Source organism: Bubalus bubalis, chromosome 1, assembly GCF_019923935.1.
Source record: "Bubalus bubalis isolate 160015118507 breed Murrah chromosome 1, NDDB_SH_1, whole genome shotgun sequence".
Lineage (NCBI taxonomy): Eukaryota > Metazoa > Chordata > Mammalia > Artiodactyla > Bovidae > Bubalus > Bubalus bubalis.
Genome location: NC_059157.1, coordinates 110,765,601 through 110,791,819, shown reverse-complemented (window position 1 = coordinate 110,791,819; position 26,219 = coordinate 110,765,601). Strand labels below are relative to the sequence as shown.

The window sequence follows — 26,219 nt, the reverse complement described above, 5'->3', positions numbered from 1 at the left end:
GACATCCTGGAATGTGAAGTCAAGTGGGCCTTAGAAAGCATCACTATGAACAAAGCTAGTGGAGGTGATGGAATTCCAGTTGAGCTATTTCAAATCCTGAAAGATGATGCTATGAAAGTGCTGCACTGAATATGCCAGCAAATTTGGAAAACTCAGCAGTGGCCACAGGACTGGAAAAGCTCAGTTTTCATTCCAATCCCAAAGACAGGCAATTCCAAAGAATGCTAAAACTACCGCACAACTGCATTCATCTCACATGCTAGTAAAGTAATGCTCAAAATTCTCCAAGCCAGGCTTTAGCGATATGTGAACTGTGAACTTCCTGATGTTCAAGCTGGTTTTAGAAAAGGCAGAGAGAAACCAGAGATCAAATTGCCAACATCTGCTGGATCATGGAAAAAGCAAGAGAGTTCCATAAAAACATCTATTTCTGCTTTATTGACTATGCCAAAGCCTTTGACTGTGTGGATCACAATAAACTGTGGAAAATTCTGAAAGAGATGGGAATACCAGACCACCTGACCTGCCTCTTGAGAAATCTGTATGCAAGTCAGGAAGCAACAGTTAGAACTGGACATGGAACAACAGACTGGTTCCAAATAGGAAAAAGAGTACGTCAAGGCTGTATATTGTCACCCTGCTTATTTAACTTATATGCAGAATACATCATGAAAAACTGGACTATTACTCAGCCATTTTCCTACCCCCCCCAAAAAAATCAATCCATCAATCAAAATAAAATAAGCTCAACTGTTTTGATATGTTACAGGTGCTGCAGTGGCCAAAGAAAGAGGCAGGATCAAATGTTTGCTGCTGCAGAGCCCTCATTCCAACACAGTGAAACTAATGTCCCAAGGATTTGCCACATTCTGCCTCCCTAAATCTTGCCAGTCATCTTCTGAGCTGCTTTTCTGGAGCTCATATTCTTCTGGGGAGTGGTGGTGGTTTAGTCACTAAGTCCTAACCAACTCTTGTGACCCCATGGACTGTAGCCCACAAGGCTCCTCAGTCCATGGGATTTCCCAGGCAAGAATACTGGAGTCGGTTGCCATTTCCTCCTCCAGGGGATCTTCCTGACCCAGGGCTTGAATCCATACCTCGTGCATTGACAGGTGGATTCTTTACCACTAAGCCATAGTCAACCCACTTTAGTATTCATGGGCTTCCATGGTGACTCAGACAGTAAAGAATCTACCTGCAATACAGGAGACCTGGGTTCAATCCCTGGATTGGGAAGATCCCCTAGAGAAGGGCATGGCAACCCACTCCAGTATCCTTGCCTGGAGAATCTGTATGGACAGAGGAGCCTAGTGGGCTATAGTCCATAGGGTTGCAAGAGTTCATTAGGAGTTAGTGGCTAAACCCCCACCACTTCCCATGGGGTCACAGTCAGACATGACTGAGCAACTAAGCACAAGCCATAGTCAAGACAAAAAATATCAGGTGTTGAGAAGTATAATAAAGAAAAGCAAAACAGGGAAAGAGGATAAAGAAAAAGGAGGGTGGTAGAAAGGGGTTATTGTTTATTATACAGGAAACTTAGGGAAGGCTTCTCTGATACATCAACGTGTAAGCAGAGACTAAAAAGACATAAAGTGGCAAGACATAGATAAGATAATTCAGCAAGAGAAAACAGCATATAAAAAGGCAAGGAACAATAAAGGGATGTCTGATGAGCACAAGGTACAATGTGGTTGCTATAGCGTGAGCTAGGGAGAGTGGTAAAAACAGTCTCTGAAATGGGGGGTAGGGTGGAGTAGAAGGGGATGGAGGAGAAGGGAAAAAGAGAACAGATAAACCATGTTCTAAGTTTTGTTAAGAATTTTGCCTTTCTAAGAAGAGAAACCTTTTAAGGGCTCTGAATAGAAGAATGACATAACCTAACGTGATTTTTTTTTTTTCTATTTTCTACAGCTTTATTCAGATGTAACCCACATACCATACACTTCACTGATGTGTTTTTTAAAAGGGTCAGTGGCTGCTGAGACAACTCACAAGCAAAGCAAGAGTGAAAGCAAGGAGACCAGTTAAAAGAGTAGTGCAAAGCCTAACCAAGAGGTAATGGCTTAATGTTTCTCAACAATTCTACAAAAAAAAAATTTAATAAAAAGTTTTTACTTACCCTCACTCAAAAAGTTTCCAGGAAAAACAAAACAGAAGACAATTCACTTCATGTTAAAACCAAGTAACTGAACTAAAAATATTTCAGTGAAATAAAGAGGAAACTATAAAACTCCAAGATACAGTACTAACATATGGGATTTATTTTACCATTCTTTAAAAATTCAACCACTATATATTACATATTTTAGAAATCAAATTTGGACATCAGTTTCCCTCCCAATGACTATTCTATGGATTATGTATATATGAAGAAAGGAAATTAACTGAGGAGCTTGGAAAAATATTGCCCAAAATTCTAAATATTACTTTCCATTATGCCACAATGTGTTTCTGAAGACAGCCTAATTAAACAGAGCATATTTTCTATATGAATGCTACTATAGGAATTTCAGTTCCTAACAAAGGCTTTCAAATTAACCAAAAGTGACTAACATTACCCTCTAAAAGCAGTGATAAAACATCCCCAAGCTTCTCTATACTTTTAAAATGTCAACTATTCTCCAAATAAAAGGGTGCTTTGAAATTAAGAGTTGAGAGAAATCATACATGGTACAGAATAGACTGACCTTATCATTTTACATATCCTTAAAAAAAGACCTACAATGATTATAGGATTTTCCCAAGGAATAGTTACTAATATAGTACAAGACTGGGAGCCAGCATGGCTCTGGAACCCAAATACACGGTCACTTTGCTGTCTCAAAGGCACTGCTTAAAAAACAAAATGAAACAAAAACAACCTCTGAAAATGACATAGCCACTGAACACCCTGATAATGCAAAAAAAGACTCAATGCATTAATAATAAGTGCTCTGCAATACCCTTACAATATGAACCTAAGTTGGTCAAGCATTAATAACCACAGCTGTTACAACAACAAAATATTTCATTAAATATCACTTTCCCCATGGAGGTCTGATGTGCAATGGCTGCAAACAGCACCCTCCCTGGTAGTGTGTATAGTGTGCTGCATATATGGGTTACCCTAAGGGACCCTAGAGACAGCCTTTTCCGGTGGACATTCATGTCTGGCATGCTGTCCCAGACAAGTATGTACTGCCTTTGGAAATCCCCAGGGCACAGTGACTATGGTCCACACTGACCAAGTCATACTGTCTATCCGCACCAAGCTGCAGAAGAAGGGGCATATGATTGAGGCCCTATTCAAGGCCAAGTTGAAGTTCTCTGGCTGCCAAAAGATCCACATCTCCAAAGACTAGAGATTTACTAAGTTTAAGGCAGATGAATTTGAAAACATGGTGGCAGAAAAGTGGCTCATTCCAGATGGCTACAGGGTCAAATACAACCCTAATCGTGGTTCCCTGGAAAAACGGTGGGCCTTGCACTCACAAGAGCCTTGGCGCTTTCCCTTCCTTATTCACACCCACAAATAAATCCTATTTTCCTGTAAAAAAAAAAAAAAGCATTCTCTTGCTTTCTCAGATTTAGCTTATGGAAGAGGGAGGGTTGGGTGGACTTGGGTATATAAAATAAAACTTTATATAATCATAAAACTTACCAATTGTCAACACAGAGAAAGGTGGAACGAGCAGGGACTGGGTTGAGTAAGACAGGAAGAAAACCTAGGTTTGCCATTTTAGTTTATATATTTTGAGTCTTTAACAAGTTTACATTCATATATTAATTATTTATTTTTAGAAGAAAGAAAACAAATGTTATTTTGAATCTCCAAAAACACTCAACTAACTCCCTCTTAATACACAAAAGTTACACAATCATCCTTGGGATATTCTTTGAAAGCACTATCAAGTCCTTTGCTAAAACCTTTATAACTCAAAATGTTAATGGGTGTATCTATTAAAATGTTACACCAAATACTGAAGTCTCAAAAAGTTACCATTTATTCTAATTTCCAAACTTCTTTCATAAAGCAAATTTCGTAAGTTTAACTGGACAAGGGTATGTGCATGAAAAAAGGAATTGCTATTATAAAACAGTAACAGACATGAGAGGAGCATAGTTATTTTACCTATAATAAAATTGCATTTGAAAAACCAGACTTCAGCAATGTACTGCAGAACATATAAGTTACACTGTAAAATATTCATTCATTTGCATGAAAAAGGAAAAAAAACCTAAAGCAGATTTAAAGTGTTTTTAAATTCAGAAGATCTCAAATATATTCATGATGTACACAATATAATTCCACCCCCAAAACTTCAATTCAATCAATGAAATTGGCTTCTGTCTTTCCTTAAATCAACACATCTAGATTTGGTCTAATCATGCATCATTCCTAGATTCTGGAGCTCATTATAAAGGGAGAAAAATATACTATGCCTGGGAAAGAAAACAATAAATTGAAGTGTAGTACTTGAGTGGACACTAAAGGAAGTTTATAATATATTCTCTCAATTAGGCCTAAATCAAATTTATCTCAACATACAGTGAGCAGGCAAAAAAGTATCTCGTTTTGATATAACTATTTGAAAGACAAAAATCAGTAGAATATTGTAAGCCAGCATCAAAACTAAAAAGCAACTCTTCACAAATGAGTTTGCTTCTATGTAAAATACAAAAAAGCATCAAAATACAAAAAAGATAAATCACAGATAATTTTTTTTTTTAAGTTTTCAAACCCTTAAACAAATTTTTTAAAAAATCAGCCCTAAAGGTTTTGGTGGAAAGTTAAGGGTAGAAGAAGACACTTATTCCTTACTTACTCTAATAATCACCTTCGTTTGGCCCCATCACCAATCTCCCCCAGTTCACACCTCTGAGCTTCCCAGTATAATTTTCTAATGAATCTATCCTGAGCAAAGATTCCAAATCAGCAATGAGCAAAGCAATCCTAGAAAGATCCCTCTTTATGTTTGTTTGTGTTTTTAGCATTTCAGGAATTGAACACACTGCTTATCAGACATCTTATCTTAAGCAGAAGATGAAGAGAAGAAAGAGCAGCCCGCTCTATGAAGTTAGAAAACATGAAGGCAACAAGTCTTGGGGCTTCCCGGGTGGCTCAGTGGTAAAGACTATGCCTGTCAATGCAGGAGACTAGGGTTTGATGCATGGGTTGGGAAGATCCGCTGGAGAAGGAAACGGCAACCCTCTCCAGTATTCTTGCCTGGAAAATACAATGGACAGAGTAACCTGATGGACTACAGTCCAAGGAGACGCAGAGTCAGGCATGAACCAAGCACGACACAAGCAAACAAGTCTTGAAAAGGCTCACTAAAACAGGACTCTGACAGCTTTAAAATGTTAAAGGAACTGCAGAGGAAGTTCAATGATGCAGAAATCAGGAAACCGATCTATCTAAATCAAAAAGCATACCTACAGTCACAAAGGAAGGAGGGACTGGACTCATGATTTAACCCCAAACTTAGAAATTAATATCCCAAGAAGAAAAGGCGTTTACTTGAATATTCTGAATGACTCAAAACTAACCACTGGAAGAGGTCCATTTCCACTGTTGGCTATTTTTAAGAGTTATTCATTAAACACTTTAGTTTAGTTATTAAAGACTTCTTTACAGTTCAGTTCAGTTCAGTTCAGTTCAGTCACTCAGTCGTGTCCGACTCTTTGCGACCCCATGAATCACAGCACACCAGGCCTCCCTGTCCATCACCAACTCCCAGAGTTCACTCAAACTCATGTCCACCTCTTTTACACTAATCTAAACTCTGACTCCTAAGTCTTTTCCAAGGAGGCACACAAAAGGTGAATCCCCATGAAAGCTATTGTATTTCCCCTACACTCAATCAATTCCAGAAATCTAAAACATTCCAGAAATAGCCGTACATTTATTTATTACTTAGAATACAACACAGATGTATATGTACCCACACACTCATTTGATGAGTTGAAGTAGATAATCTCTAAGCTCCTATTTATAAGATTGTATTAAACACTAATTTATAAGATTCTTCTTTAAAAAATTAACTTATTTCAAGGTTTATTTAAAATGGGACTCCCCCCTTCTCTAGTTGAATTCAGTAATAGGGGCTTCCCTAACTATTTCTAACCCAAACACCTAGCAATTTTATCCAACCCTACAATAAAACTACATTTATATGCCTTTACATGTTATAAAACTATATTTTTTAACTTATTAACTTTTAACTTTTTTAACTTTAATTATTTAACTATAATTTTTAACTTATTTTTTCAACTTTTTTAACATTTATATATATATATATTTAATGGGAATATAGTATTCCCATTGCTAAGAATTCCTCTTAAGGAAAAACTTAAAAAACAAGAATAAAAAGCTATATGCACAAAAATATTTAAAGTGTCTTATCTATATCAGCCAAAAACAAGAACAATAAAAGTGCCCCAAAGGGGTGGAAAGGAAAATACAGGAGAAAAATCACACCTAAAAACACATTTAGAACACTAGAGAGAAACAGGAGAGTTGCTACATTAAGAAACCAAGAGATCACAAACTATTCTTTGCTATGACCGCGATCAGAGATAATACACAAAAGGCTGGTGGTTTTGAGGTAATCTTTTTCTCTTCAGAACTTTTTCTGGCACTATGGCTATGTAATTTTTAAATTAGAAATGAAAAATATTTCCATATCATCTAACTTTTAACATCTAAAAAGAAAATATAATCTCCCCCTCCCTTCTAGGAAACATGTTGCTGAATTTAACTTACAAGCATCATTAACAATATCATGGTGGTTGAGACTGCAAAGTAGAAATGCTAAGTCTATCCTCATGGTCAGAGGCTTGCTAAATCTAAAATATGCATTTATGAACCACAAGATGCTATTTTGCTGATTGATGGGGTTTAATGCCATGCTACATTTGTTTTCATTACAGAAGACTCCCATATTTCAGGAAATAAAATAACTGGTTTTGTCTGATTAAGTTTCTGAAACCAGGGACTACTGGGCAAAAGCTAGACTATTCCATTTTAATAAAATTAGCAATTGGAGAAGGAAATGGCAACCCACTCCAGTACTCTTGCCTGGAAAACTCTATGGACGGAGGAGCCTGGTAGGCTATAGTCCATGGGGTCGCAAAGAGTCGGACACGACTGAGAGACTTCACTTTCACTTTATACATATCAAGCATCAAAAATCTGGAGTTCAACCCCAGAACACCAAAGGCAGGATCTAAGTGGAAAGTATGGAGAGAGTCTACACTCTTTAAGAAAAAGAAATGGGGAAGGGAAAAAAAGCTATAAACTAAAGTGAGAAATCACTGGCTTATATGTGAATTAATACTGGTAAAACAATTTTTGCTGGACCCAATTTCCTGAGCCCAGAATTTCTGGATACTCATCTAGGAGTCACTACTCTCTGTCCAGTGGCAGAGTTGCCCATACACAGTTAAGAACTTTTTATCAGGGAAGAAGTAAAACCTAGAGGGCTTCATCTTATTCCTGAGTACCATATATTTACTAACATAAATCACAGTGTATAAACCTAAGAACTGTTGAAATGGGAAGGGAAATAGAAGCCCATTAGATAGCACTGTCAGAAATACCATCAATCTCTAACAGCAACCAACAGCATTGTACAGCTCTAGCTTAGAATGAAAACTGTACCAATTCAAATAGAGTATATTAACAGCAGAAAAACTTCCCTCCTTCTCCTCTGATACACATACCAAACATTTATTTCCTGTCTTCTTCAAAATGAGGGGGAGAGAAATGAATACTGAGCAAAACAGGAAGGAAACAGACAGGAAAAGACCAAGATTTCTAAAGGGAATATACAGAAGAACAAGGGAGGGTGTCCAGGTATTAATAGTGGAAAAACAAAACCAAACCTAACTGACAAGCAGGTTGAGAAGTCTAATATCACCAATCAGCGTATTCTTTCCATAAAGGAAAAGGCCAAATGAAAAACCGAATCATAATCAAAAGGCAAGTACTCTCTCAGAATGGGGATCCCCAATGATTAAGAATTTTCAATCATGGTGTTACAGGCTTCACTAAAGGGACATACTGCCAATTAAGTTGACTATTAGTGTTGGCTGATCGGGGCACTCTCCCATGAGTGACACCAATGTAAAGGGACTTACTCTTGCTCTGCTGAACCCCTTCTTTCCAGCTTCATGTTGACCATAACCCCTGTATTAAGAATACAGTGAACAGAACAGGTCTCTGTTCACACTGGGCACAAACAACAGTTTCAGTTTTAGCTCTCTTTTTTTTTTTTTTGGTTAGCTCTCTTTTATAAAATGTTTTCATGCTCTCTGATGCTGCTAAGTCACTTCAGTCGTGTCCGACTCTGTGCGACCCCAGAGATGGCAGCCCACCAGGCTCCCCTGTCCCTGGGATTCTCCAGGCAAGAACACTGGAGTGGATTGCCGTTTCCTTCTCCAATGCATGAAAGCGAAAAGTGAAAGTCAAGTCGCTCAGTCATATCCGACTCTTAGCGGCCCCATGGACTGCAGCCTACCAGGCTCCTCCATCCATGGGATTTTCCAGGCAAGAGTACTGGAGTGGGGTGCCATTGCCTTCTCCATTCATGCTCTCTACTCTATCTCAACTCCCTCACACAAATAATCTTGACTGTATTTGGTTAGGTCACTTCTTCTACAAGCCACCTGTTAATTCCAAATAATTTCTTTCAGACACAAACCCTAGGTAAAATTTGAAGAGCATCATGAATCAAACTCCTGAATACTGATATATAAGCAGTGGGATAACCTCCTTTTAGAAACTTTCACGAAATTAAATAAGAATCAGGTTGAGTAAATGTAATAGAAGCATATTACTTTAAATTACCCTCTCTGAGGGACTGGATAACACCTTCCACTGCAGTCAAGAGTGACGAAGATGACCACTGTAACACCAACATCTGCAGAAAATCACAAAACCAAAACCCAGAGCTCCTTTCAGAAATCTGTTACAGTAAACAGCAAAAAAAATCATCAGACTTTCTAGTCTATTTTAAAGAGCTCCAGATATAATCTACAATCTTCCTCTATAGTACACTCATCAGTGCTCAGGATGGTTAAGATTTTCTTATAACTAAGACCTCTCCTAGTCAAGCCCTTTCAAAGTAAATAGTTAGGTTTAAACAAATTAAATATTTAACACAAATGTGAATTGTTTAAATGATTTTTCATCCAAAATGACTGCTTCACAATAGATAAGGAAAAAAGTCATAGGCCATCATGCTCTTTTTGCTAATAATCTTAATTGATATTGGTATTATTTCCCATTAAAAATCTTTAAAAATTCTTTACAATGTACAATATATAATATATACACAACTAAACATGTACACAAACCTGTAATTTTTTTTACAATAAAACATTTCATATGTGAAAAATTTAGATTATATTTTTAGATAGTTATTATAAAGTCAGATCTATGATTGAAAAAGTCACCTGTATTTCTGAATTCAGTCATAACAAAGGGACGATCTAATATAACAGCAGTGATTCTTTCTATAGGTTTTTACAGATTTTTAATACAAAATTGATCTACTGAGTAATTAGTAAAACTATAGTAAAAAAAAAAAAAACTATACTATTAGTAAAACCAATTTACAAATAGCAACACAACTATACAAGTCAGCAATTTAAAGTTTCTCATGTTAATGTTAGATGTATTTTCAGAAAACACATTTTGTAAATTTTGTATTGATCAGAAAAATCCTTAAAACTAAGTATTTAATCAAATGAAGCAATTTATAACTCTTGTTAATTCTCTTCCATCAATGACTGGCTAAGAAACTAAATATATATTGTTAACCTAAGGGGAAAGGGTGCTTCCTCTTATTTCATCTGGTTAATTTTTACTTATCTTTTAGGTCCCTGCTATTTAACTTCTTTCAGAGGCCTTCCCAAAACCAGATTAGCTGCCCTAGTTATGTCCTCCTGAGAGCACTTTGCACTTCTACTAACCAAGTATGTACGTACTACTAATAAGCATTTATTATAACTGTCTGGCAGTGATTGGCACAAGAAGGTGCTCAAATTATTTGTTGAATGAAGAGATCAAAAGTAAACTCAGTAAGTCAGAATAGCCTCAAAGTGGTAGGGAAAGTAAACCTTTAGATTAGGCTGCAGTTGTAAATAAGGGATGGGAGTGGAAGAAGAGGTGGAAGGGCCATGGGTGAAAGAATAGTCCATGGATGAGTAAATTCCCTTGTAAAGGAGAAATGCTTTGCAATAGCTCCTAAAAGTAGTATGACAAATAGGACATTAAGACTAAGAATGACTATATGCTTACTTACACCAATATATTCCCTTTTATAATGATATAGCTTCCCTGGTGGCTCAGAGGTTAAAGCGTCTGCCTCCAATGCAGGAGACCTGGGTTCGATCCCTGGGTTGGGAAGATCCCCCAGAGAAGGAAATGGTAACCCACTCCAGTAATCTTGCCTGGAGAATCCCACGGACGGAGAAGCCTGGTAGGCTACAGTCCATGGGGTCGCAAAGAGTCGGACACAACTGAACGACTTCACTATACTATACTGTACTATAGAGCTTCCCAGGTGGCACTAGTAGTAAAGAATTCACCTGTCAATGCAGGAGATGCAAAAGATGAGAGTTTGATCTCTGGGTCAGGAAGATCCTCTGAAGTAGGGAACGGCAACCCACTCCAGTATGCTTGCCTGGGAAATCCCATGGACAGAGGAGCCTGACAGGCTGCAGTCCATGGGGCCACAAAGAGCTGGACACAACTGAGCACACAATGATATATATAATCAGTTTAAAAACTATGTAAATCAATTTAAGATAAAGGATATACACTTTATCCTAAAAAGTTACTTAAAAGAAAGATTCATTAACTGGAAAAATCTCACCTGTCATGGGATCAAAGAGCTGATTAGCTTCTAAGTCTGTAAAAGTACTACTACAGACAGGACATTTGAAGGAAGCCCGGTTGGTGGAATCTCTCTCATCGGTTTCAATCCTCCTTCTCATGTGGTCCAATTTATATTTTACCACATTAACAAGAGTACGATAATTGATAAAGTAGTAGTTGTGGCGAGTGGTTTTCCCATCTGCAGCAGTCTCTACCCTCATTCTGCATTTGATGAACTTGTCTCCCTTTAAATTATTCAAGACTGATCGAAGTTGCTTCCGATCAAATTTGAGAAGCTCCAGCATGTCCTCCTCTTTCACACAGGGGTTTCGGATCAAGATGTCCAAGGCCAAAGCATGCTCAATGCCATAAAATCCCCGGATCACATACTTGGCTAGCCGCTTCAATGCTGCAGGAACCTCAGTGAGGACATCTGGATCTGCCATCTTTAGCAGCAAACTTCAACTTTAAATGTACTGTCAGAAAAAAAAAGAGAAAATTAGCTAGAATACAGACAAAGCAACCATTTTAAATCTAAAATAATCAACCCATTAAGTAGCTGATAACCAGTATTCTTGGAGTACCACAAAAGTACTCAAAATGTTGTTTTTAAAAGACTTATAATGCCCAAGCATGTAACAGAGAACAAGATATTCCTCTAGAGTACACAAAAGATTACACCTAAAAAGCTTGACATATTTCTTAAATGGTTATTTTCATGGGTCGCACAGAGTCTGACAAGACTGAAGCGACTTAACAGCAACAGCAACAGCACAGAGTGTTTAATTCCAAAAAGCAACATTATTTACAGCAATGATACAATGATATATTGTATCAAGCCCACTTTATTTCAGAAAGAGAAACACAAAAAGGCTAAACAAAGTCTCATTCATTATTCTTAATGCTACAGATCTTTGGGAATGCTGGGGGAAAAAAACCCTGAGAAACCTAGTTAGCAGTTAGCATATTCTTGTAAGTGTCTTTATTTCTTTTCTTGAGTAAAATTTTTCTACCAAGATAGATTGTAGGATGTTCTACACAGTCATGCTCTCATAATAAACTCATAAGAAACCAATAAACACCTAAATAATGACCAGTTGGGGTGTTTGGCAAAATTACTGTTATAAATCTGAAAGAAATGAACAACTACATACTGGTTTACCAACCTTGAAAAGATAAATGACCAAATAAGCAAATGCTATACAGTTCTTAAAAACAACAACAGAGACCAAGATACCCTTAAATACTGGATCCTCTGCAGGACAAGCAGAAGCTAAATGTACCCAGAGAACGGTCTTCTAGAAGCCCAATCCGGCATGAGCTAGACTTCCATGTGCTTGTTAAAGAGCCTGGGATTTGAACTTGTGGCTGTGTGATTCTAAGCGAATTCCTTAACAACTTCAAGGCACACTTTACTCTCTGAGAAATAAGAATAATATCAACTGCCTCAATGAGGTTGTGGTGCATTAATGAGAATGTAATGTGCTTAGAGTGAAAAAAGTGAAGTCACTCAGTCATGTCTGACTCTGTGACCCCATGGACTGTAGCCTACCACGCTCCTCCATCCATGGGATTTTCCAGGCAAGAGTACTGGAGTGGGTTGCCATTTCCTTCGCCAGGGGATCTTCCCGACCCAGGGATTGAACCTGGGTCTCCCGCATTGTAGGCAGATGCTTTACCGTCTGAGCCACCAGGAAAGTCCAACATGCTTAGAAAGCACTTGTTAATAAAGTGCTTAAATATCAACTTAATATGTCCCTACACTACAAGGAAATTTCTAACAGACATCCTACTGAACTGTTTCAATAGGGAATCATACTGTTATTAATACTAATTTCTCCTGACCCTTTTATTTAAAGTAAGTAGCTATTAACCTTATTAGATTTAATACCTCTTTTATAAGAAATATATTTATATCCACAGTACTATAAAGGTATTTCTAAATAGCCAGTAACATACACATACAGGGGGAGGGATATAATACCTGACCTGTAATAAAGGAAAAATAAAAGGAAATAGTTATAATAAAATATATATTTTGGATTATAAATACTCAGGCATGAATAAATATAAGAGATAACAAATTTAGATCCAAATTTGTGGTCCTTGAGGCTTTCTGTCATCCCAAGGCTTAAGGATGCCAAGCAAGTGTCTGGGCTCAACACCAAAGCAGTATCATAATACACTAACAGACGTATTTTGTTCTCCTTTCCAACTTGGTCTATATGTTGTACTTGAACCTACTTTCGGGGGTTATGTTTTACATGCTCAACAATTGGCAGAACACAGTATGTGGTTTCAGAAACAGACCAAAGGATGGCAGACAAATGTGAAGATAACCTACTTTTCTAGTATTATTTCCTACTATTGTATTCCCCTCCCTGACCTTCTACCCCATATACTCCATTTTCCAGGCCAACAACTCTCAACCCTGGCTGTAAAGCCAAATCACCCAGGGAACATTTAAAAATACCCACCCTGGACCCGTTCCCAGAGATTCTGTTTTAGCTGGTCTGGAAGGGCCAGATTAGGCATCACACTGATTTTTTTTTTAAAGCTCCTTAGGTGACAAATATACAGAATAAGTCCCTGACTACTGCTACAAACAAACTGGGTACCTGGCTATTACACACCCCCACCAAAGCACATCCCATACAGGGAGAGCCCTGTACTACTTATCATTCAGCCTGTTACTTTTGCCTGAAACATCATAGGGGCACTAAAGATTTGAAAAAGGGAGTGACATGAGGACTCCAATAGGTTTAGGCTTTGAATCCCAGTTCCACCATTTCTTAGCCTATGACCCTGGAAAATTCTCAGCCTCCATTTTATCAGATTAAGAGTGCCTTCCTCATAGCATTGATGTGTGAGATTAAATGAGAATTCATATGGAAGTATTGATATTAAGAGCTAAAGTAATCAGACTTATACTACGAAAAAGAAGAAATTACCAGAGGACAGGATGAATAAAACTTATTAGAGAAACAAAATCAAAAGGCCCCAATAATATATTCCAATAATATACTGGAAATCAAGTATTTTTAAAATTTTAAATAGCTATTTGGGGGGTCCCCCCCCGTTTTTTAATAGCGATAAAATATACATAACAAAATTTACCAGTTAAGCATTTTTAAGTAATAGTTCAGTAATGTTAAATACATTCTTAATGTTATCCACCTATCATCACCAACCACTTCCAAACTCTTTTCATTCTGTAAAACTGAAACATTATACCTATTAAACAATAACATATAGCTATTCATTTTAAGCAACTGTAACTGGAAGAAAAAAGTACTACTATGAGAAGTACATTAACACCTGAAGAGAAACAGATTTGGAAAAAATGAAGCAATCAGTGTTAGTTGCTTGTCTTTTAGGAAATACCACAGGATATTACTGTGAAGATGCCCAGGAGGTAGCTGAACAAATGAAACTGGAGCTCAGCAAAGAATCACCTTGTTCAAAATCTCTACATTCTAAAATCCTCCTTCCTGACTATGTGTTCTCTCCTAACTGCTTCTGCTGCTGCTAAGTCACCTCTCCTCTCCTAATTATGCTGAATCTCCTCAATCTCTGGATTTCATAATACTGAGGTCAGAGGTCTCAAACTGGCAACATCTACCATATCACTTGATTCAAAGAATGTTTTGAAAATTTTCTGTATTACTGGTCAACAATTAAAAATCATGAGATTTCACATTTCAATTTTCAGACAGTCTTGAAAATTGGAAATATCTGAGGGAAAAATGTGACCATGTTCCCACACAGAAACAATTAACTAAAGAGCAGTTGACACTTCTAAACAGGGAAGGAGTTTGATTGGCCTCTGTTGCTTCTGAGTGTGTGACCTCTGGGGACCAGCCCATGTTTCTCTCTCTTTAGCCTCAGAGTTCACCAGTTACCTCTCAGCCTCACCTATGACCCTACCCAGCCCAGAGCCCCAAAGGCAAGTCGGTTTTGTTTTTGAACCATATGTATTACCATCATACAAACACTGGGCACAGAGGTGGAGAAACAAAGATGAAATAAATGCATTTTGCACTTGGTCTGTCCTCCTCAATCTCATTTCCAGGCATTCTCCAATTCCACCAGCCACACATGCGTTCCCCACTTCCAGGCCTTTGCACATGCTGTTCTCTCTGCCTGTCCCCACAGCTAAGCCCGAAGTCCCTTCTTCTAACAATCCTTCACATGTCGAATGACATTTCCTCAGAGACACCGTCTCAGGTTCCCCTTAGTAGATTAAATGAGCCCCCTTTCACAAGTTCCCACAGCACTCTCCCCTTGTTTTTTACAGTGAACAGAATACAGTGAACATACTTTCTCCATATCTACCTCGGAGACCAGGGGCTTAATCTAGTTCACCACTGACTTTCCAGCATGTGCCCCACAAAACTTTCAATAGATCCGCTAAGCACCTGTTCTTCAAATATGCCCACCCAGCTTCCCCTCAATTCACTTCCTTTACTGCGGCTTCCAGAGTAGAAAAAGACAGGGTATTGGAAATCCTCTTCTTAAACTTCAAATGGTTTTAAGCAGGAGGTGACAGCATCAAATACGTGTTTTTAAGGAAGGGCTTATGCTGACTGCAGCGTGTAAAAGAAAAAATGGAAGGAGTGGATGTGGGGTGTCCTGTCAGATTATTTCAGTTTACTTCTATTCCAGTTCCAGAAGAACCTGGATTTACACAGCCATCTGGCTTTCTCGGTTGCCACATTTCACGGTACTCTCCATGCCTTCGTACATAAAGTGGCACAATACCGCGACACCTCCGGACCAGCTGGCCTCCACGCGCCCGGTAACGTTCTCCTCCTCCCCACTGTGACACCCCGACATCCTAAATTCCCTAGGACTCTACCAGCTGAGGACACACTCGGCGCAGTCAAGCCCGTCCTACCCGAGGTCGCACATGGGCCGCTCCGGGGTCAATGGTTCTTTGGAAGACCAAGAAGAGAACCGAATCAAGAAAGTAGCTAAGGGGGAGGAGGATAGCTAAGAAGAAAGGAGCGAAAAGAGAAGGCATCCTAAGAGGTGGCGCCTGGCCAGGGAACCGAGAACAACAGGGAACAAGGTTTACCAAAGCGAATCCTCGAACACTCCCACTACAGCTTCCCTCAGCGCCTCAACTACCGGCTTATCCGAGACACGCCACTTGTGCGTCAAAGAAAACGCTTTATTCCTGCGACCAGCTTTAGAAACCACCCGCTACTTTCAACCAGGCGGGCCAATCAGCACAGTGAGGCCTTCAATCAAGAGTCACGCTCCTATTGGCCAATAACATTGAAGGCGCTACCTTTCAAACCCGGCTCTGATTGGCCTATAATCCCGGAATAGGCGTTAACCTCAGGAAGGCAATGACAAGATGGCGTCCCTGGATCGAGTGAAGGTACTGGTTTTGGGAGACTCAGGTGAGCGCCTTAACACAACCCTGGGACTCCCGACACTTTTGAGTTATCCGAAAATCCTACCCTTTCACTCTCCCTCCATTGACCCACCGACTAACTGATTCCGGCTCGTGGCTGAATTCCTTCTTAAGTCTTAAAGACTACACTTCCCAGAGGACTTTGCTCAATTTAACGGAGCGGCAGCGTCGTCCGGGTAGGGGGCGCGGAGCCGGGGCGTTTTCTCTGCTTTCGCAGGTTTCTGCGTCGGTTTCCAGGGTGACAGAAGCCCAGTGATTCTTTGTTTTAAAAGATGTGCAGATACTGAGTGCTGAATTGAGCGCCGGGCTGAGACAAGCGCGGACCTTGCCTTTGGGAGATTTTAATTAAGGAAATCAAACATGCACTAGGAAGAATGACACTGTTCCAAGTATTATTGACAGTGTTCCAAACTTTGCAGGTATTAACTCATTTAACCCTGAGATCAGTCCTATTATACCATTTTACAAATGATAAAGTGAGGCGAAGAGATGTATGGCTTATGATATTTACATTGTAAATGACGGAACTGGTTTGAGCTGCAAGTCCACGTATCTAAAACACCAACCCACACTATGTCATGAAAAAAAAGGTGGTAGTCCTGTTTTACTTTCAGCTGCATTTCTCTCTTCTTTGTTCTCTTTAATCTTAATTGAAAACCTATTATGTGCTAGGCTGTAAGAAATAGAAATTTTAAGATAGAGGCCATATTGTGAAACAGCTGGAACCATGCTGAGCCCAGATTAATCCTAGTGTTAAAATTCTTACCTTGGACACTTGAGAACTGGAATTGAAGTCAGTGTTTCTCTATCCCCTTCACTATCTTTCTGTTTCTCCTAGCCTCCATTCCTAATCTTCCTAAGAACCTGGAATAGATGACAACCTTGCTTTTCATGTGGTGGTGGTGGTGGTGGTTTAGTCGATAAGTTGTGTCCGACCCTTACTACCCCCGTGGACTGTATGTGGCCCACCAGGCTCCTCTGTCCGTGGGATTTTCCAGGCAAGCATACTGGAGTGGGTTGCCATTCCCTACCCCAGGGGATCTTCCCGACCCAGGGATCAAACCCGCGTCTCTTGCATCTCCTGCATTGCAGACAGATTCTTTACCTCTGAGCCACCAGGGCAGCCTGGTGCATTTCATAGATGTACTTTTCTAAGTTGACCTTTGGATATTTGCTATGAGCAGAAACATTGTGTCAGATGCTTGGAGGTTGAGAGGACGTACTCCAAAGAGCTTGAAAATTAGCCTTACCAAATGGAGTAAAATTGCCGTGGGGAGGAGTTTGAGTACCTTTTCAGATTACCTGAAGATTATTTTGCATTACAAAATATTTTACAGAGAGCATTATTTAATATTCCCTTCAGAAAGTTGCATAATGAAACCCTGTGAACATAATCCAGTTTATGTCAACTTTAGTTTTTTAGCTTTACGTGATACTGAAGTTAATTTAATAAAAGCACTCAGTTTCACAGATAAAGAAAGCAGTGGTGGTCTAAATGGACCTCACAAGAGTATCACCAAGTAGGATTTAGAAGAATCCAGAGTTAACGCATGTGATGAAGAACACACATGCCAATCCAGGAGACATAAGAGACCTGGGTTCCATCCCTGGGTCAGGAAGATCCCCTGGAGGAGGAAATGGCAACCCACTCCAGTATTCTTGCCTGGAGAGTTCCAGAGATAGAGGAGCCTGGTGGGCCACAGTTCATGGGATCTCAAAGAGTCAAACAGGACTGAAGCAACTTAGCACAGCACAGCACAGAGCTAACACAGTTTTTCATGACACATAAAAGTGGGTGCTCTCTGTCATTTTTTAATTCCCTTTCTATTGCATGTAGCAACCCCTTCATGTTGACATCTTGTGGAAACTGTCCATTCCCCCACCCCAATTTTTAAATACCTATTACACATAACACTGAGTTAAGTGGTAGGGATATATCTGTGGAATCAAGGCATTATGCAACAGGGTTGAATTGGCTGCTCTATTAAATGTGGAAATGTGATCCGGCAATTATCAGTAGAAAACTTTTTAAAATTATTCTTATAGTTTAGTTGTAAAACAGAAGACATAGCCATACCCACCAGGAAAGTGATTGATCCTGTTACACATTCACTGAAGTTAGGCTTTATTTGCAGTCAGTTCTTGTCTTTTTATAATTCCCTTTTAACAGTGATTTGCTATCTGACAGATTAGAATAGACTTTTTACACTTCATCTGCCTTTGTATTTAAACTTCAAAGTTTACTTTTGAATAAAGGCTTATTTTTCCCTGTGAAATTTTGAGGGTTTCACAAATATATAAAGGAATGACTTTGGATTTAGAAATCTGTTTGTATCCCATAGAGTTACTTGATAATTGAATAAGGAATCCTGAAAATCTAACACGCGCATACTCTTTTCTCTTTGTTCCTTTGGTATAAGGAATGATCTTAACACATTACCAAATCTGTTTGTCCCTGGCATTTATTTGATTATATTGAACTTTTTTACCCAGCAAGTCAAGTGCATTCTTTTGATCTAAGTTAGTTCTATTGATGAAAACATAGAATTAGAACCTCCTTAAATTCTTAAAGTTAGCCACTATTCTTGGCACTTAAGTTGTTCTTACTGTGTAAAGTTCATCCCGTGTTAGCTAACTCTTGTCACCCAAAACACCCAAAAGTTAATTCATGGAGAGCTATAAAATATTATTGCATAGAAATTTTTACTTTGACAGAGTTAAATTTAACTTGAAATTCAAGCCTTGTATAAAGCTGATAACTAAATGCCTAGCTATGTGCCTCCAACATAAACAAGCCTACTTGCAAACACAAAAATCAACAATATTCCCTAAAGGTAATAGCAGATGCAATGCGATGAATAAAGACAAAGCTCAGTTTGAGTATTCAAAAGTCTTCCTTGCTTGTATATAAAAGTAATAAATGAAAGGGAAATCTGAGAATATGTTTGGTTCAATTACATGAGCGTCTATTATATGAAAAGGTCACTAAAACCCAGTAGATAAATGGGTAGAGCACATCAATAGATAATTAATAAAAGAGGAAAAGCAACTGGCTTGCAAAGATGAGCATGTGTATCTTTACCAGAAGGTAAGCAAATGCAGACTAAAACAAAAATGTCACTTTTTTTCCTCTTATAAACTAACAAAGATGAAAAAGCAGTCACACACTGTTGAGGTGCAGTAAGACCTGCAGGCTTGTGTATATGGCTGGTGGCAGAGTAACAAGATACAAGTCGTCAGTGTAAATCAAGAACTTTAAATGTTGATTTCCTTTTACATATTAATTTCATTTCTTGGAAGGTATACTAACAAAATAATTTTAATTTTAAACAAAAGTTTAAACAAACCTTTTCTTAGTATAGTGAAAAGTTCAAAGCACCCTAATATCTAATAATGAGAAAATGTTTAAATCATTATGTCTACTCTCTGAACTTGGAGACATTAAAAATGTTTCTGAAGATTCTGTAAGAACATGGAAATTTTTAGCCAATAAGTAAGTACTAATTGAGACCCTATTCTTTGTACTAGAAATAAAAAATAAGTAAAACCCAGTCCCCGGCCTCAAAGAACTTAAAATTAAGCAGCAAGAATAAAATCTAAACAAGCAAATATCATAGTGTATTTTAAGTGCTCTATGGGAGAGTGAACAGTGGAGCTGCAGAGGATGATGAATGATGTGCTTAGTTCTGCCTGTATGGAATATGAAAAGACTTTTTATATAGAATGGTGCTGAGTCTTGAAAGATTAATTCATCAGGCCAATGGGAGAGGGGAAATGGAGAGGCTGGGTAGAATATTTCAGACAAAACCAGCTGTGTAAGCAAAAGCTTATGTTTCTTTTTTTTTAAGTACCTGCATTGCATCACTCAGTCCGACTCTTTGCGAGCGCATGGGCTGTAGCCCGCCAGGCTCCTCTGTCTGTGGGATTCTCCAGGCAAGAATACTGGAGTAGGTAACCATTCCCTTCTCCAGGGGATCTTCCCTACCCAGGGATCTGTCCTGGGTCTCCTTCACTGAGGGCGGATTCTTTACTGTCTGAGCTACCAGGGCACTTCCGAGGTGGCGCTAGTGGTAAAAGAATCTGCCTGACAGTGCAGGAGATGCAATAGACTTGGGTTCCATCCCTGAGTTGGGAAGATCACCAGGAGAAGGGAATGGCAGCCCACTCCAGTATTCTTGCCTGGAAAATCCTATGGACAGAGAAGCCTAACGGGCTACAGTCCATGGGGTCATAAAGAGTCGGACATAACTGAGGGACTGAGCACACACGCACATGTATATGTTCACAATAACAACCTTCTTATAGAAAACCTCTGCTTATAATATTTAATCTGCATGCTGACTGTAGTGCTCTTCAAGTGATTTTTTTCTTCTTTTTTCTATACTTTCTACATAGTCTGAAAATAAAACTTATAATAAAAAGTGATAGGTCCATACGCAATAAGGCACACAAAGAGGTATTTTATCTTTTATAACAACTAGTGATGCCCGAAGATTCACCAAATATGCTTGTTATAATAGCATCCTGAAATGTGTTAATTGAATGAGTAACCCTGCACACAAACGTACATGGGATAGTTCATTCCCTTTCTTCTTCCTACGGATCTCTAAATACTGGCCCTAACATGAGTAACTATATTATCCTAAACCCAGGAGATCTATAATAAAAGAAAATACTGTCCTTTGAATGGGAGAAGGTATTTGCAAATGACATATCCCATAAGGGGATATCCAAAATATATAAAGAACTTATACAACTCAATATCAAAAAACAATCTAATTTATAAAAATATGCAGAGTATCTTAAAACACATTTTTCCAAAGAAAACATACACATGAAAATATGCTCAGCATCTCTCATCATCAGGGAAATGCAAATCAAAATCACAAAATATTGTATCACACCTGCCAGAATGACTGTCATCAAAAAGGCAAGTGTTGTCCAGGATGTGGCTAGAAGAGAACCTCATGTACTCGTGGTGTAATTGTAAATTGGTGTAGCCACAGTGGAAAACTATGGAAGCTCCTCATGAAATTAAAAATAGTTGCCATATGATCCAGCAACTACTTCTGGATATTTACCTGAAGAAAACAAAACACTAATTTGAAAAGAGGTATCCACCCCTATGTTCATTGCAGCATTAATGACAGTAGCCAAGATCTTGCCGTTTATGACAACATGAATGGATCTGGAAGGTATTATACTCAGTGAAATGTCAAACAGAGAAAGACAAACTGCATGATCTCACTTATACGTATAATAGAATCTAAAAAACAAAACAAAATGAAAACAGGCTCAAATACTGAGAACAAACCGGTGTTTGCTAGAAAGGAGCTGTGGGGAAAGGGGTGAAATAGGTGCAGGGAATTGAGCTACAAACTTCCGGTTATAAATAAGTCACAGGGATGTATAGCATAGGGAATATCACAAATGGTACTGTAATAGCTTTGTATAGGGACAGATGATTACCAGACTTACTGTGGTGATCATTTTATAATGTATTTGAATGTTGTATACCTGAAACCAACATAATATTGTACATCAACTATACTTCAATAAAAAGAAAACTGCTGCCTGTAAAGAAAAAGGGCCATAATGTAGATGGAGAAAAGTTGTTCTCCTTTTCCAAAAGATAAGTCTAGGCCAAGTGGTTGACTGCTTTCCAATGATCACCATATGGGAGAACTGAAGTATCTAAATATGAATTTGTGAAATGGTGAATCCCTGTCACTGACAGTGTTCAAGCCCAATCCAGAAGAGCAACTAACAGGATCTGTGAAAGGGACCTCTGCATTGGTGGTCAGTATAGAGGAGATTACCTCTAAAGTGTAAGAGTCTACAATTCTAAAATAAGCTGAATAGATGAAATCATTCCAGAGGAAAAGGATTAGTTAATTTGAAATTGCCCTGGATGAATAGTTCTCAAAGTGAGTTCCCTGGATCAGAAGTATCAGCATTACCTGGGAATTCGTTAGAAGTGCAAATCTTTGGCTTCCATGACACACCTGCTGAATTGGAAGCTCTGGGGACAGGACCCAGAATTCTATGTTGTTTAGCAAGTCCTTCAGAGGATTCTGATACTAAATTTGAGAGAACCAGTGTCGTTAACCATCTTCTCTATCACTGAAGCTTATTAAATCATCGATATGGTATGAACAGCCTTTAAACAACCATGCTTTGCATAACATTATTCCTGCTTAGTCTTTTCAGCATGTCTTTTATATGACTAGAGTGCTTGTATCTTTTACAGGTGTTGGGAAATCTTCCTTAGTTCATCTTCTGTGCCAGAATCAAGTGCTGGGAAATCCATCATGGACTGTGGGCTGCTCAGTAGATGTCAGAGTATGTGTTTCTTATATTTTAGTTTTTCAGTGTCTTGTTAAAGATAACCTCTTCAAACTTGTGGTCAGATTACGGCCCTGTAGTCAGGACTAAATAATAAGAATAACTAGTCTTTATTAAATACCTACTGTGTGCTGGATACTATGCCCAATGTTTTACATGTCTTTGCTTATTTAGTCTTTTTTAAACTGTGAGATATAGCTACCAAAATCAGGGCACAGAGAGGTAAAGTAACTTGATCAAATTCATTCAGTTCATAAGAAGCAGAGTCAAGATTTGATTCTCATTAGTCTGATTCCAGAGACTTCACTTTTAATTACTGTGCTATATATCTAGAGTTCACATAATGTGCTCCATAAATAATTCTGCTTAAGCCTTTACCACTAAGATAGCCAACTTTGGCTAGAAATACAGTGTAAAGGCAAAATCTTCTAGGTCATTTGTTCCACCTCACATTTAGGAAACACAAGTGCTGTTTGCACTGCATTAACTGCCTTCCAGATATTTTGGTCTTGCTAATTCCAGCTAGTCCTGTCCAAGCCCCTATTATACTGGCATACCTTTCTCCATTGAGTTAAGAAATAATCATTAGCTCAATTGACAGCTATTATATTTTCCTTCAGTTCATTGCACCTGTTGTTCCATAGTCTGTGATGTATATTGCTGAAGATTAGAAATCTTTCAGCCTAAGTATTCCTTTTAAAGATAATTTCTTCTCTCTAGTTTCTTTAGAAAAAAAAAATTTTTTTTTAATCTTTGATGTTCTGTAGTTTTGCTGACCTATATTTGGGGGTAGGTTAGTTTTTAGTCGTCTTGATCAGAAGTTGTACACCTCATGTCTGTCTTCATTTTTCAAAATTTTTAGCCATTTTCCGTTTGCCTTGCCTTGTTCCCTCTATGTTCTTTAGAACTTCTGTTGGATGTGCGTCCTCACATATTTTAATTGCACTTTCATGTTTTCTATTGTTAATTTCCCTGTGGTGCATTCTGGATAATGTACTCATATTCACTTTCTGGTTAACTAAGAATCTCTTCAACTATGTCTAATCCATTTTTTAATAAATCCACTCAATTTTTTAATTTCAGTAACTGTAATTTTTAACTTCTAGTTGTTCCTTTGGTTCTTTCTCAAATGTCAAAATTTTTCAAAATATTCTGATCTTTCATTATCTTTTTTTATTTTAATCATTTTCAACATAATATTTCATGGTTTCTTTGGATAATTCTATTCTTTTTTCTGGGTGGATGGCAGATCTCCTACTTGCTGTATATGCTGACTCAGCCTCATGGAAATGTACCTCCTGTATGGTTTATAACTCTTTGAAGATGACCACATCTTCAAACAGAATTTTTTTTCCCGCTTCCCTTTTGAAGTCTTATATTTTATGTTTTGAGAGTACAGTGCCTTTTTGTTCCTGTTGCTGCAGAGCTCCAGAGATTTCAGTGGTCCCTGTAATTTCTTGGGTTGGAATGTCCATGCCATCTTAATAATGTAAAGTCCCCCAGTATCCAATTGTGGTGTCTATTTTTTGTCCATCTTGCATCTGTTCTCTACAAGATCCCTGACAGAAAGTTTTTCCTGCTTTCCTGATCCAGTGAACTGTTTTTCCTACTCTTTTTCACTGACTGGGCTGCTCATGAAGGGTCCACATTTCAAGAAGCGAATCTGTTCTTTGTCACTCATCCACATATACTCTCGCTTCGAAAGCTGGAAAATGGATCCCTATTCTTGTCTGGGCACTGTAACTCTGGGGACCAACCCTTGAAACTATATCTGAATCTGGGTCAGCTCCCACTTTACATTCTAAACTTTTTTTCTTCATTTCTAGCATCTGGGAAATTTCTTTTTTTTTCCTCTCTCTCTCTCTCTCACTCTTTCTCTCTTGAGCTTGTCTTTTTTATTTTAAAAATATATATATTTTTTGTGGCATTTCTATGAGTTGGAGTCAGAAGGGACTTGTCTGTGTCATTTCAGCCTACTGTGTTCCCAGATTCTTAGCTATGGAAAGAAAAAGAAATTCTAGATATTGAGTTCAGTGGCAACTTTAAGTTTGGTACAGCCAGTAATAAGTTCTGGGCATGATTTCCCTTTGGACTTTTTCTAGATCCTTTTCCTTGAGAAAGCATGACATACTGAAAAGAAACTTAAATTTGAACTCCCACTTCCTTGGTCAGTCCCTATATTGCCTTTGCTTCTTAAAGAGAGACAGACTAATCAATTTACTTCTCTGAGCCTTGTGTGTCATTTCCAAACTAAAGGTAAATATTATACCTGCTTTATCTAGCCTACAGGTTTGTAGGGAAGATCAGAGAAGCTTAAAACATGTGAAGTTACGGTCTAGTGCTTTACAATTTGAAGTTGAAATTGAACATAAAATTCAATCTTCTGCCCTGCTTCCACTTGCCCCTCTTATCCATACAGAGCCCAGTCTGCTCATGTAATTTATGTTTTGTCTTATTTGGGGGTTTTTCCCCTTTTCTTATTGAATTGGCTAAATTTCCGTTCAGAACAGTGTTAGGAAGAAGCAGTGCTAACAGGCATCCTTGTCTCATTCCCAGTCTCAGGAAATTTTTAATGTAATACCGTTAAATATGGTATTTGCTATAGGACTTTTTATAGATATACTTTATCAGATTAAAGTTACCTTCTCTTTCTATTTTGATGAGAGTTTGTATCACAAACTGGTGTTGGATTTTTATCAGGTGCTTTTGCATGGTAATCATAATTTCCTTTCTTTATTTTGTAACTATGGTAAGTTATGTTGATTGATCTTTAAATGTGAAACCAACTTTGCATTCTTGGAGTAAATCCAACTTGGTCTTGATGTATTCTTTTCATAATATTACTGGGTTCAGTTTGCTAATACTCTTTCAAATGTAGTGTGTTTAGTGTGTTAGTCACTCAGTTGTGTCTAACTTTTGGCGATTCCATGGACTATAACCCGCCAGGCTCCTCTGTCTCTGGGATTTCCCAGGCAAGAATACTGGAGTGAATTGCCATTTCCTTCTGGGGATCTTCCCCACCCAGGGATCAAACCTGGATCTCCTACATTGCAGGCAGATTCTTTACTGTCTGAGCCACCAGGGAAGCCCTCTTTTTTTTTCTAATATTTACATCTAAACTCATGAGAAACATTGGCCTATCACCGTTCTTTCTTATAATCTCCTTGTGGGATTTTAGTATCAGGATTATGCTAGTCTTGTAAAATGAGTTGGCAAGTTTTATTTCTGTGTCTGTTCTCTAGAAGACTTTATGTAAGTTTGGTTTTGTTTCTTCCCTAGGTATTTGGAAGAATTCACAATTAAAAACCTCCAGGCCTAATGTTTTCTTTGTGGGAAGTTTTTAAATAACATTAAAGAAAATATGAAAATGACTATATATTTCTTCCAAATCAATTTTGGTAACATGTTTTTTAAATAATTTATCTATTTTGTGTAAATTGTCAAAAAATTTATTTTTATATCCTCTGTCATCTTTCATTATCTGTAGGATCTGTAATAATATTTCTTTTTTTTATTTCTGATAGGGGTAATTTGTGGCTTTTCTCTTATTTTCTTGGTCAGGCTTTCCAGAGTGTATCAAGGACC

The 26,219-nt window shown here is 38.1% G+C and overlaps 2 protein-coding genes and 2 non-coding genes across 8 annotated transcripts in view; 3 read left to right on the top strand and 1 right to left on the bottom strand.

Annotated features, from left to right (window-relative positions):
- The window catches only part of GTF2E1 (general transcription factor IIE subunit 1), a 43,040-nt gene extending 26,959 nt beyond the window's left edge, over positions 1 to 16,081 (bottom strand). For 4 of the 5 annotated variants that reach the window (XM_044942340.1, XM_025284681.2, XM_006057588.4 and 1 more), the window contains exons 1-2: positions 15,945 to 16,081; positions 10,866 to 11,343 (exon numbers count right to left, since the gene is read on the bottom strand). In XM_044942340.1, coding sequence (XP_044798275.1) covers positions 10,866 to 11,313 — 448 coding nt within the window. In that variant the 5' untranslated portion in view covers positions 11,314 to 11,343; positions 15,945 to 16,081. Of the gene's footprint in view, positions 1 to 10,865; positions 11,344 to 15,764; positions 15,920 to 15,944 lie in introns of those variants that run through there. The other variant, XM_044942347.1, reaches the window with a different exon arrangement.
- LOC112587433 lies at positions 2,996 to 3,131 on the top strand. The gene has a single exon (XR_003111925.1). It is a non-coding gene; the product is annotated as a small nucleolar RNA SNORA70 (small nucleolar RNA).
- TRNAW-CCA lies at positions 10,325 to 10,396 on the top strand. Its single transcript has one exon. It is a non-coding gene; the product is annotated as a tRNA-Trp (tRNA).
- Positions 16,082 to 16,123: 42 nt separating the features above from the next.
- The window catches only part of RABL3 (RAB, member of RAS oncogene family like 3), a 37,978-nt gene continuing 27,882 nt past the window's right edge, over positions 16,124 to 26,219 (top strand). Inside the window, exons 1-2 of the mRNA XM_006057587.4 lie at positions 16,124 to 16,275; positions 22,540 to 22,631. Of these exons, the coding sequence (XP_006057649.1) occupies positions 16,230 to 16,275; positions 22,540 to 22,631 (138 nt within the window). The 5' untranslated portion in view covers positions 16,124 to 16,229. The remainder of the gene's footprint in view (positions 16,276 to 22,539; positions 22,632 to 26,219) is intronic.